Source organism: Squalius cephalus (genome assembly GCF_949319135.1).
Source record: "Squalius cephalus genome assembly, chromosome: 2".
In the NCBI taxonomy this organism is placed as follows: Eukaryota; Metazoa; Chordata; class Actinopteri; order Cypriniformes; family Leuciscidae; genus Squalius; species Squalius cephalus.
Window position 1 is genome coordinate 16,364,710 of NC_137123.1, and position 13,232 is coordinate 16,377,941.

The following is a 13,232-nucleotide window of genomic DNA, read 5'->3' on the forward strand; positions in this document are numbered from 1 at the left end:
TTCTGTATTCAATATATATATATATATATATATATATATTTTTTTTTTTTTTTTTTTTTATTATATACATATATTATATTTGTATAAATATTTTGCATTCATATTGACTATTTTATATTGACTATTTTTGTATTTTATTTATTATATACATGTATTATATTTGTATAAATATTTTGCATTCATATTGACTATTTTATATTCATATTGATTATATTCTATATCTCTATTGATTGTAATTGTTAATTATATTTTATTGGCTATACGTTTATATACATATTGTTTTGCATTTTGCATTCATACTGATTATATTTTATATCCACATTGATCTTTTTTCTACTCATATTTTTTTGCAGGGGAGTACACCCTAATGCTCTCTGCTTCCAACCGCTATGAGAACAAGACATGCAAGGTCGACGTATACGTCTTCAGCATTCTGACAAGTGTGCAAATCGAAAATTACCCACCACTCCTACGTGCTGAGAAACCAGCTGACTTTGAGGCCCACCCCTTACCGTCTCCCTACGGCATCATCTACACCTGGAACTTCGGTGACAATTCCAGTATCCAGCAGGGACGTGAACGCAGGGTTCCTCACGCGTACGCTCACAGCGGTGTCTACAACATCTGCGTGATTGTGAACAACACCATTAGCTGGACAGGCACATGTGCGGAAGTTACCGTCTATGAGGACGTTAAGGGCTTGGAGGTGTTGTCGTCTGCTCCCACCGAACACAACACGCCTACCATCGTCACAGCAAGTCTAGAAGGAGGTAACAACGTAACATGGAGCTTTGACATGGGTGATGGAACGGTGCACACGGGTGTGGAACCACAAGTTGAATATAGGTACAGGGAAGATGGAAATTACACGGTTAACGTCACCGCAAAGAATGCCGTGAGCTCTCAGTGGGTAACCTTGCCTGTTGAGGTGTTTGTGCTACAAGTGTTATCGCTAGAACCTCCTGGGTGCATTCAGGAAAACAAAGAGGTCAGCTTCCATGCGTTTGTGTCAGGGAACGCGTCAGGACATCAATACGCGTGGAGTTTTGGAGACGGAAGCCCCAACGAGACTCAGTATGGAACGGCACTGATAACGCACTCGTATGTTAAGAGTGGAGAGTACCATCTCTCGCTGGTAATGTCAAGCGAAGCCAACAAGGCCAATTTTTACAAAAGGATCTGCGTCCAACCTGAAGTTACAACAGTGTCTGTGTTTCCTCTGAGAACACATGTGAAGCTCGGCGAGGAGAGTAGATTTACAGTTACTGCCGACCCTGAATTTAACTACACGTACCTGTGGGATTTTGGGGTACTTGACTCGAGAGGTCCTGTTCGGGGTGGGAAGGAGATGGCTTTTACTTTCAAGAGTCCTGGGGAATATCTGGTAACAGTTACTGTGCTCAACAATATCTCCTGTATCAATACCTCAGTTTCAATTGAGGTACAACAATCCGTTGGGTTTTTGCTGATCAGTCATAATGGAGAGAAAGGAAACAATCTTTCTTTACACCGAAACTATGCTTTCAAAGCATCCTCAGACTCGACGAATGCTATTTACATCTGGGAATTTGGAGATGGGACTCGACTAAATGGGACAAAGGTATCACATGCTTACAATTCTTCAGGCAGGTTCAACATCAGTGTCACAGGCAAGAATGAAGTGAGTGAGACCAAAAATGAGATTTTCGTTGTGGTCTTGGCACCAATCACAGGACTGTCAGTAAATGCCAGCTTTGTCAATGTCCCTTTGAATGCTTCTGTCCACTTTGAGGCACACTTCGACCAAGGAGATGACGTCCGGTACTCTTGGATTCTTTGTGACCGGTGCACATCTATCCAAGGCACTCACACAATGTTCTACACGTTTCGCTCCGTTGGGACTTTCAATGTTATTGTTACTGCAGAGAATGACATCGGCACTGCTCAGTCCAGCATTTATATCTTTGTGCAGCGTGAGTTGGAGGGCTTGCATATAGTGGCTGATGAACTTATTGAAGGATGCTGTTTTGCAACCAATCGTGTCCTCCACTTACAAGCCTCATTAAAAGAGGGCACAAACATGACCTTCAGCTGGAACCTTCTGAGGGAACATGAAAACCATGACCGCAACTTCACGGGCAAGACCATAGACCTCAATTATTCCACCCCGGGTCCTTGTGAGGTGCTTCTCAAAGCAACCAACTTGCTTGGCCAGCTGGCTGTGAACAAAACTATTGAGTTTCTGGATCCTGTGAGGGAGCTGGTCCTCGAGTCTTCACCAAACCCTTCTGCAGTAAACGCCATGACGACTATGACGGTATCTGTAAGTTCTGGGACAGATCTCCATTACAGATGGTGGGCAGATGGTGACCTGTTAACGTCTGACATGTCCTCCGTCATGCACAGTTTCAGAAACCCAGGTTTGAAACTGGTTAAAGTGGAGGTTTCCAACAAAATCAACACTGAAATGGTCTTAAAGTGGATCAGCGTTCAAGAACCGATCTCTGGATTGAGTTTCAGTGCCACAAATGTTATAGAGAACTTTGTAGCCTCGGGGGACAATGTTTCTCTGTGTGGAGAAACACGGATGGGATCCAACATTTCATGGATGTGGCTATTGCCAGACAGCACAAAATCAAACCAGCGTGCCACCTCCTACATCTTCCTCAAAACGGGAATCTTCAGTGTCGCTTTGAATGCCTCTAATGACATCAGCAGAGAATCGTACTTGCGTGACTTTACAGTTCAAGACCGTATCCAGGGTCTGGAGCTCAGGGCCAGCAAACAAATTGCTGCGGTTGGTGAAAATGTTGAGTTTACAATCTCGGTCTCGTCTGGAACTTCTGTTAATTTCATCCTGAGCATTAGTGGTGATGCAACTGTTGTCCTGAACAATCAAACGTACATCCACCAGTTCACCAGTGTGGCCAAGTACTACGTCAACCTTACTGCCCACAACCAAGTGAGTTCAGAACGAAAGACTTTGCACATTGAAGTGATGGAGCCTGTGACCAAGTTGACCATACTAGACTGCTGTGATGCCGCTATACCTGTCGGAGTACCTAGGTCTTATGTAGCAAGCACTCCAACACGTGAGCCACTCACCATCCTGTGGACCTTCGACCTTCATCATGGTCACAAGATTTCCCGGGTTGGCAAGTTGGTGACATATGCACCAGATCAGCCAGGCAATCTGACCATATTCCTAAGAGCGTTCAATTCACTGAACGGTCTTAATGTGACCAAGGTTATACGAGTTCAGAACAGTATCAGGTCAGCCGCCTTGGATGCTCAACCAAGCGACACCTTTGTAAACAAGACGGTCAGTTTCCATGCGGGAATCACTCCTGTTTCCACTCCAGCTACATATCAGTGGAACTTTGGGGACGGTTCTTCAACCACTGTCACAACTACACCTTCCCTTAGCCATATCTACTTGATTCCTGGTCACTATGTGGTGCGAGTTAACATCTCTAACCTTGTGAGCTGGGTTACAGCACAGACTGAGATCAACATCTCTGTCCTGAAGTGTGACGAACCAGAAGTTCAGATCATTCAAGCTCCACGACTTGCTATCTGGCGGTACCAGCCAACCTTGGTAGAGGCCAGTGTGAACTTAAAAGGCTGTGCCCTCTATGGAGTGGAGTACCTTTGGGAGATCCTCACCTCCCCTCGCTGTCAGGATGAGGACAAGAAAGGTCCGCCACCATCCAAGGTCCGTCTCCCCGCAGAAGTCAACGTCCGGAGACTCCAGCTTTCAGTGCCCAAGATGTCGATTTACGCTGGGAACTACACTCTAGTTTTTTCTCTGTCTTATGAAGGAGTGCCACTACGTAAAGCAGCCTGTCTCCAACTTTCGGTGATGTCCAAAAAATTGGTGCCCATCATTGAGGGTGGCACGTATCGTGTGTGGTCTAAAACTCAGGATTTGCATTTGAGCGCAGAGCAATCCTACGACCCCAATCTGGATCCGGAGAACCAGTCCCTGCTCAGCTACCACTGGGAATGTGTGAGAACCTCAAAGGTAATCAAGATTGATGTCACAGATAAATGCTTTTTGACGACTTAAACTTTCTGTTCCTCTTGCTCACTGACAATGAAGGACGTAAATGGATTTAGGCCAGAGGTGTCCAATCCTGCTCCTGGAGGGCCACCTTCCTGCAAATTTTAGCTCCAACTCATCTGCCTAGTGATCCTAAAGACTCATAGCTTGTTGATGTGTGTTTAATTGGGGCTGAAGCTAAACTCGGCTGGAAATTGACCGTCTAGGAGCAGGGTTGAACGTCCTTAATCTAGACCGTAAAATAGCTAAAGATGTAAGAACAAATGTGGTGGCTGATGCATCTCAAATACGTTTAGACTAGAGGTCGACCGATAACGATAACTAAGTTGGGCAGTACCTACCGATAACCAATTTAAAACTGATACTGAATCAAAATATCAAAAGTAAAATAGTGCTGAACTTTTTACAAAGATAAACTAAATTAATAAATATTAAAGTAAATAAAAGATTTTGCAACTTAGCTGGCCAACGAATGTATAAATGTGCCCAGCTGGATAATAAACTAATGCAAATAGACCGTAACAATCATGCCATTTGTCACATGTTTTGGATTTGCGTGTATTTTTGAGAGAGGGTTGGAGAGTTTAAGTAATTGCCATTTTTAAAAACGCTCCCAACAGAGATGTGAATGTGTGAATTTGAGGAAAAAAGTGTTTTAGTATGAGAGACGTTTAGTATCAGAGGCTTGAATAAGTGCACAGCAACTCGGAAAGACGAAATATGTCAAGTATGAGCCATAAAAGTGGATGTTTGGGTGGTGTTGTATACTTGAGATCAGTTACATAACCAGCAGGGAGAAAAACTCAGCGTTCCTCCGAGTTCTCCCAGCCTATCAGAATTACTGCCGGAGGGGAGCAGAGATTCCTGCTTTTTATTAAAACATTTTATCACTGACAGAAATTCAAAGGAATTTTATATCAGGTATAATGGAATATTTCAAGCTCAAAAATAGCACTTAAGCCACATTAAAAATGTATGAATGTCATTGCATTAAATAAAATATAAAACCAAATGGTATTTATTTTAATGAAAGTGCAAGCACACTTTTCAAGCAAAAAATGTCACAAAACTATTTTTTTTTAACGTTTTTAAATTGTTTAAATTTTTGTTGAGCTGGTGTTTACGCGGGTGTCTTGTATATCCTAAGGCAAATAAATGAGATGATTTATGACCAAATGCAGCTTTTGTAAAGCGCCTCTTCACTCCACCACACAGGGTCCAGAACACTGTTCCACTTTGCATTTCGGGTTGGGTCCGAGCGACCCGGTTCTGGGAATCTCTGGGTCCGAACTGGAGGTGGACGTTGAGTATACCTTCCGCCTGACCGTCAGTAAAGAAGGCATGACCCCGGAGTCCACGAACCAAACGGTGAGGGCCCTGATTGTAGATTACAATCTTTTCATAACTACTGTGTTTGAATTTGCTAATTCATTAAAAGAAATTCACCTCACTCTCTTTTAAAATGTCGCATATTTTGTGCTCGAAAAACCCTGCATTACTCCCCGCAGTCCAGTGAATAGAGCAGCACCATTTAAATGAAGTCATTGTCATTCTTTTCAGTGCGAACACGCCTCTTTTCTATGTAAATTAGGCTCATTATTGAATACTAATTATTCACAATCAAAAACTCAGGGCTTTTTGAATGCCACAATTAACGTCACGCCGTTGCCGCCCCGGCATGGAAAGCTGGCGGTAAACTGAATCTTATTTAAAATCATTTCTTTAGCAATCATGACCACAGAAAAGGATCAAATGAGGAACAAAAGCACATCCTCCACTACCTCATTACTCAAAAGTGGCCTGCAAGATTGTGTTTTTTATGGGTGTATTTGTGCTGTTACCTGATTTGCGTACTTACAATACTGAAGCTCGAGCAAAGACAATGCAGCGCACGCAAATGATCAAAATTATGAGCGTCTGAATACCCACCGTTTTGCTTTGTTCTACAGCATTGAAATTAGTCGCTATTATCATTACAAAATATTCATTCTTATTTAGCATGCTATGATTAACTGACCCAAACAGGTCAAAGGAAGGTATGTTACATAATTCAAAACTTAATTAACTTGCTTTTTACTTTCTGACTTTCACAATTCCGAGCTACATGTGAAAGCCTGATATGATATGCTGAAGGGAATGTTTCATGAGATTTAACTGTGAAGGTCTGATTGCTTTGGGAGCCGTGATGAAACCATTGTAGAGTCCTTTTATTTCCTCTCAATAGTCGAACAGAATTTATTATTCCTGTGTCGCAGTCAGAACAGGTCAGGGATATCCGTCAGTCTCAGCGCTAACATTGAATGTATTTCAATCAAGTTCAAAAGAGTGAGAAAGGTTTTAAATGAATTGGGTTCCATGGTCAACAGAAAACATAATTGCATAACTTCACTTGACTTTTTCACAGGTGTCGGTACAGAGCGGTCGCATCCCGATGGTGTCGCTGGAGTGTGTGTCGTGCAAAGCTCAGTCCCGCTACGAGATCAGTCAGAGCTCCTACGTGTACTTGGCCGGCACCTGCAATAACTGTCACAGCTCACACAGAGGGGTGAGAACGACACTCACATACCCATGACACCGCCATCAATCATAGGGTTACTATTAAACCTGTTTTGCCAATGGGAAAATCTCCAAAATCGCAAATACTCCTGTTTCGGGCTGGGGTGTGTTTCCCGTACGTATGACAATGTAACTCGCTGCTTCACTACCATAGTACGATGCATCTTGAAGAAATCAACTATGTTAATGTTAATGTTGTCACGCACATGGTGGAGTGATAACTACTTTTAATGAATCTGATCGAATTAACGCTAGATGTTTTGCTATAAATTACGGTCATGGCATCTGAGGACTATTTCTCATTTTTTTTCAGTTATTTTGCTTTGTTTCCAGATTCAATCATAGGCTCGTTCTTACGTAGTAGAGCACGTTCGCACATGCACACTCTTCAAAAATGGCGCTTTAAATCTCTTGACAAACTAAAAGATGTAAATGACATTTGTATGTATTCTAAATAAAAGACACAGGTTGGCTAACGGTGCTTTCGGGAAACACACCCCTGGTCGGGACGCTCAAACAGTTTTTGTGTAATGGACAGCATGAAATCAAAACTGAACTGTAGGTTTAATCCATGTCTATTGGGTTTTTGACCAGTGAAAGGCTTAACTTTAATTTGTGCTCTTTTAGCTTTCTGAAAAGCATTGAAAGCAGCGTGATATCATCATTTGTCCCTAGGAATTACATGATCCTGGGAATGGCATATTTGGATTTAGTGAGTCACTCGTGCCTTATTTATTAGAGGAAACATGCCGTCATAATGTATTGAAGAGAGCTTTACATGGCGAGATAGCAGCATGATGTCATTCTAAAAGGGGAGCGAGAACACTTCTCTTTTTTCATGGGCATTCCTCCTGCTTTTTTCCATCCTGCTCTCTGATAATGTTTAGACTGAGACTGGAGTGATGTTATGGTTATGGGAACCAACGGGAGGGAAAACCTGAGTGGGCGTACAGGGTGATGATGTCATCACTGTGATGTGATGTGATGTGTTTAGCACATCTCGTTAAACACACACAGACATTTACTTGGTGACCAGGCGGTCAAACACTCGGTCTGATACCCATGAGTCAGTAAATATTATGATACATTTCAGGGATGCTTATTTAGTGGTTCAAACATGAGCGCTGATCGGGATTGATGCTGATGGAGGTCACTGCAGGGTTACTGAAAAACCTGCTTGAAGCTGTAAAGGCATTTGAAATACATATATATAAGAGTATTATTAAACATTTATATTATGCATTATTTCGTGTGAATTTATTTTTAAAAAATTATATTGTCGATAAAGTTTATTCAATTAATATAATTAATGCATCTAATTTTAATTAATAGATTACTTTAATAATTTAATTTAATGCTACAAATAAAACTGGTTATTTTAAAATGATATATTTAAATATTTAAGTGTGAGATAAGTGTTGATTCGGATTGATGCTGGTTGAGGTCAATGCAAGGTAACAGAAAAACCAGCTTGAAGCTCATTAAAAAATTAAATCAAATATATATTTTAAGTTTTTTTATTTCTTATTCTTTTAAATATGACAATTTTGTAGCTACATAAAACTATAAAGGCATTTAAAATAATTTTTTTTTACTGCATTAATAATATATTTTGCACACATTTATATAACACATTACCTAAATGTGTTCAAATAATATTTATATTATTAATAAGGTGAAGTATTCATTTGATTTTAATTAATACATGTAATAAATGTAATAGTTCACTTTTCAATCGAATGAAAACTTCTCATGAATATTATTATTTTATTAAATAAAAGAATTTTAAAACTATCATCTATTATTAATATTCATTTAAATTGTTAATTTATTTGAATAATCTGCTCATTTAAATAAATACATAAAAGTTGGTAAATAAATACAAATGGCATTGAAATACAATGCCATTTTCTGTAAGCATTTGAAATACTTCATTAAAGATTAAAATATTAATTTATATAACGCATTTCATTTTAATAAATCATGCATTCAGATAACATTTATATTTTAATAAAGTGAAATATTACATAAATATAATTAATGCATTAAATTATTATTTTTTCTTTAATAATTCACGTTAATAATAAAAACAACAGCTAATTTTACAATGATATGGTGGAATATTTAAGTATGTCCATATATGGAAGTACCCCTGACATGTCGGCCTTGTCTGTTGTCGCTGTTAGCGCTGGACGGCGAAGACCCACAAGAACGAGACGTTGGTGCTGGATCTGAACACCACCACCACAGGCAGCGACAGCATGCACCTGGTCCTGAGACAGGGCATCCTCCGGGACGGAGACTCCTACAAATTCAGCCTCCATGTGACCGACGACAGCATGGACCGTGAGGGCGTGGCCTACATCGAGCTCCAGCCAAACCTGCCACCAGCCGGAGGGGTGTGCTCTCTGTGGGCCGACGGGGACGGGCCTCGGGTGCGCACGCTCATGGAGAGAGTGCACTTCAAGTGCTCAGGTGGGGCTGGAGGACAGCGGCTTCATTAGGGTTGGGTATCGATTCTGCTTATCGATTCTGATTCTTATCGATTCTTAATTTTGATTCCAATAAGCCAAAAAAAAAAAAAAAAAAAAAACTCAGGTATCATTCACATTTAGTCTTACTGCAAAATATTTATTTGTAGCTCAATTCCATGAACAAAAATCAACAGGGTAACAAACACTTACACAAGGAACGTTTACCTGTGGTTTAAAAATATCATAAAAAAAAAAAAAAAACTAGCCTAACTATTATAAATGTAAAGCATTATTAAATCATACAATAAACACTCGGTAAATAAAAAGGAACAAATACAAAATTATTACTGTCACTTTAAGAGTTGCACAGTATACTGTAGTTACACATGTAACTAGTCGTCTCGTGCTTGAGCGGTTTAAAATCACATTTTCTGTGCACACGTTTTGAATGTGTGTGCAAGCACATAAAACGTCTCGTGCTTAAAGTCATATTGAAATGCTCACAGAGGAATCGATAAGAGGAATCGAAATTTACATTTTATAACAAGTATTCGATTCCAATCGATTTCGATTCCCAACCCTAGACTTGATGTATGATTCTGAGATCTAGGTGTTGAACAATCACATCTCATGTTCAGGTTACGCTGATCTGGATGAGACGGAGTCGCCGCTGGTCTATAGTCTGCTGGCGGTGCGCTGCTCTGAACTGTTGTGCGAGGAGTTCTGTGTGTATAAAGGCACGAGTCCAGAACATTCTGCCTTCCTGCCGCCCGGCTTCGGCTCGGCCCAGTACAGAGTGTCTGCGTCAGTGATGGTGGAGGACCACCAGGGGGCGTCAGTCATGGCCCTCAACAAGTAAGCCCCGGTTTGACACAAAGACTTGCTGTGCTCCTCTCTATCCTGAGCATGTGGTGAATGGTGTGTAATGGTGTGTGTGTGTGTGTGTGTGTGTGTCAGGTCGATGGAGGTGGTGCTGCCGGTGGTCCCGGTGGGCTTCAGTTCTCTCCCTCACTGGCTGAGCGATCTGACCCACTCCAGCCTCAGAGAACTGCTCCGACAGGGAGACTCACAGAGAGTCCGAGAGCTCTCGCTCGCCCTCATCACTGTCCTCAATGAGGTGAGACGCCTGTCTGTCTGTCTGTCTATCTATCTATCTATCTATCTATCTATCTATCTATCTATCTATCTGTCTGTCTGTCTGTCTGTCTGTCTATCCTGTCTGTCTATCTATCTATCTATCTATCTATCTATCTATCTATCTATCTATCTGTCTGTCTGTCTGTCTGTCTGTCTGTCTGTCTATCCTGTCTGTCTATCTATCTATCTATCTATCTATCTATCTATCTATCTATCTGTCTGTCTGTCTGTCTGTCTGTCTGTCTATCCTGTCTGTCTGTCTATCTATCTATCTATCTATCTATCTATCTATCTATCTATCTATCTATCTATCTGTCTGTCTGTCTATCCTGTCTGTCTGTCTATCTATCTATCTATCTATCTGTCTGTCTGTCTGTCTGTCTGTCTGTCTGTCTATCTATCTATCTATCTATCTATCTATCTATCTATCTATCTATCTATCTATCTATCTATCTATCTATCTATCTATCTATCTATCTGTCTGTCTGTCTGTCTGTCTGTCTGTCTGTCTGTCTGTCTGTCTGTTTATTTATCTATATGTCTGTCTATCTATGTATATCTATCTATCTATCTATCTATCTATATGTCTATGTGTCTGTCTATCTATCTGTCTGTCTATATGTCTATCTATATGTCTATCTATCTATCTATCCATCCGTCTGTCTGTCTGTCATCTATCTATCTATCGTTCTATTGTTCTATCTGTCATTCTGTCTACCGTTCTGTCTATCTGTCTTTATCCGTCCCTCCATCCGCTCATCATCTTGTGTGTGTGTGTGTGTGTCAGTATGAGCAGGGTGTGTCCCGCAGGCATGGGCGCGTGTCTAAGGCGGAGCGTCAGTATCGAGTGAGCGTCAGAGGAAACATCACCAGAGCGCTGACATCACTGGACCTCGTCACCGTCAGTGACATCCAGCAGACGTCAGCGGCGCTCGCCCAGTGCACGGTGAGACGGGACGCCCCGCCTGGGCCCTGGACCAGTTCAGCGAGCAGTTCATGAGTTAACAAAGTCTTTCTTGTATGTGTGTGTGTGTTTAGGCGGTGAGTCGAGAGTTTGTGTGTGAAGAGTGTCAGAACAGCACTCTGAACAAACTGGAGTCGATGTTAGAGATCCTGCAGACCGACACTAAACAGGGCACAGTCACTCCGACCGAGATAGCAGACAACATCCTCAATATCATGGGTACGACACACACACAGTGAGAGCAAACTGAACCTTCCATTCTCTTATACTAACACACACTCACAAACAAACAACCCTAGAGGGAACAAGCTGTTCACTCGTTTACACATTGCATGTTTTTTGTTGTTGTTTTTCTCAAGGCTAATTTATACTTTAATTTATAGAAAGTATTGTTTAAAAATATAATTTAATATATTATATTACATTATATTATATTATGTCAGTTCAGTTATTTACTCATCTGCCATGTCTGTGATTAATCTTTAATTTGGGGCTTTTCTCAGCAGTGTGATTAATTGCAATTCATTTAATGTTCTATTTAACTTTTTTTATTTTTATGAATTGGCAGCCAAATTAAATCCAGTTCTAATCATTCTTACAGCACCTCTCCTCTGTTTGTGTTTTCACTGAGCCTTAAATCCTGCTGGTGTTCAGTAAATGAAACCTCCTGTAATTCCCCCCCGTCAGGTGACCTGATCCACCAGGTGAGCCAGACCTCCTCTCCGGCGCCGGAGGCCGAGGAACGCGACAGCATTTCCCAGCAGCCTCTGCTCCTCCTAGAGGAGCATCAGCATCACCCGCTGCGAGTGGCGGCTAAAGCCTACACCCTGTCCTCCGTCCTCATGAGGATCCTGATGCTGGGCCGCGTCCTGAACGAGGAGCCCCTGATCCTCCGCGGGGCCGAGATCGCAGCCGCCGGGAAACGTGCCGATCCTCAAAGCCTGCTCTGCTACGGCGAGAGCGACGCGCCCGAGTGCCGCCGCTTCTCCATCCCGCGAGCGTTCAACGCTAGTCTGGGACGGGCAGCAGGGGGCGCTCTAACGCCAGGGGCCAACGGCGAAGACGGCATCGTGCAACTGCTCTTCCAAGTGGAGCCAAATCCATTCCCGTTTAATTATGTCGCCAATCACACCGTGTCTACGGAGGTGGCGTCCATGGAGTTCCGCACGGTGAACGGCACGCAGATTCCCATCTCGGATCTGGACGAGAGCCAGGCCATAACGGTTGCCGTCAATAATGGAAGCGTGGCCGGGCTGGACGCTAACGGATTGGAGGCCATCTTGGCGCCGGCGGGAGCCGAGAACGTCAGTCGCTGCAGTTCGGTCGTTGTGAGGGTGAGCACGAGGAACGCCAACAGACAGGCGGGAATCTACGTCCAACTCAACTTCACCATACTGGACGGTAAGATGCCCGACACAAGGGGGAGCCACTGAGAGGAACAACAGCTTGCACTGTCACAAACTGTGCCTAAAAACTATATATATATATATTATACTGAATGAGAAAATATATAAGTGTGATATTATAAAGATGTCCGACACAAGGGGGAGCCACTGAGAGAAGACATATAGTTTGAGCAAAAATAGCTTGCACTGTCACAATATATGTCTAAAAACAACAACAAAATATTTATATATTATACTGTATGAGAAAACATATAGATGTGATATTATAAAGACGTGTTGTTTCCGAAATTCAATAATTGGCTTTTATATGGTCATTGTGCATAAGAAAGTTGTTCAAATATTGTCTGATTACAAAATATGTAAAGAATAAAAAAGTAAAAATAAAATACTTTTCATAAAGATGATGCTTAATACTTAGAATCCCCCCCCCCCAAAAAAAACTCATTTTTTTCTTATTCTTTCTGTTAAAAACTAGTGCTAGAATAAAATCATCATGATTAATTTCATATTATCTGATCAGCTGAGTGAGAAAATAACATTACATTTCATCAATGTAAAATCATTTCATAATATTTGATTAATAAAACACATTAACTAGGCACCAGTGTTATTTTAGGATTATTTGTGTTATTAAAGTGTTTATTAATATTTTG

General features: G+C 41.5%; 1 protein-coding gene across 1 annotated transcript in view; it reads left to right on the top strand.

The window, feature by feature from the left end:
• pkd1a (polycystic kidney disease 1a) overlaps window positions 1-13,232 on the top strand; it is a 96,343-nt gene that overhangs the window by 49,458 nt on the left and 33,653 nt on the right. The window contains exons 17-25 of the mRNA XM_079895199.1: window positions 354-4,003; window positions 5,258-5,410; window positions 6,447-6,587; window positions 8,785-9,073; window positions 9,711-9,927; window positions 10,030-10,189; window positions 10,997-11,155; window positions 11,248-11,392; window positions 11,861-12,574. Of these exons, the coding sequence (XP_079751325.1) occupies window positions 354-4,003; window positions 5,258-5,410; window positions 6,447-6,587; window positions 8,785-9,073; window positions 9,711-9,927; window positions 10,030-10,189; window positions 10,997-11,155; window positions 11,248-11,392; window positions 11,861-12,574 (5,628 nt within the window). The remainder of the gene's footprint in view (window positions 1-353; window positions 4,004-5,257; window positions 5,411-6,446; window positions 6,588-8,784; window positions 9,074-9,710; window positions 9,928-10,029; window positions 10,190-10,996; window positions 11,156-11,247; window positions 11,393-11,860; window positions 12,575-13,232) is intronic.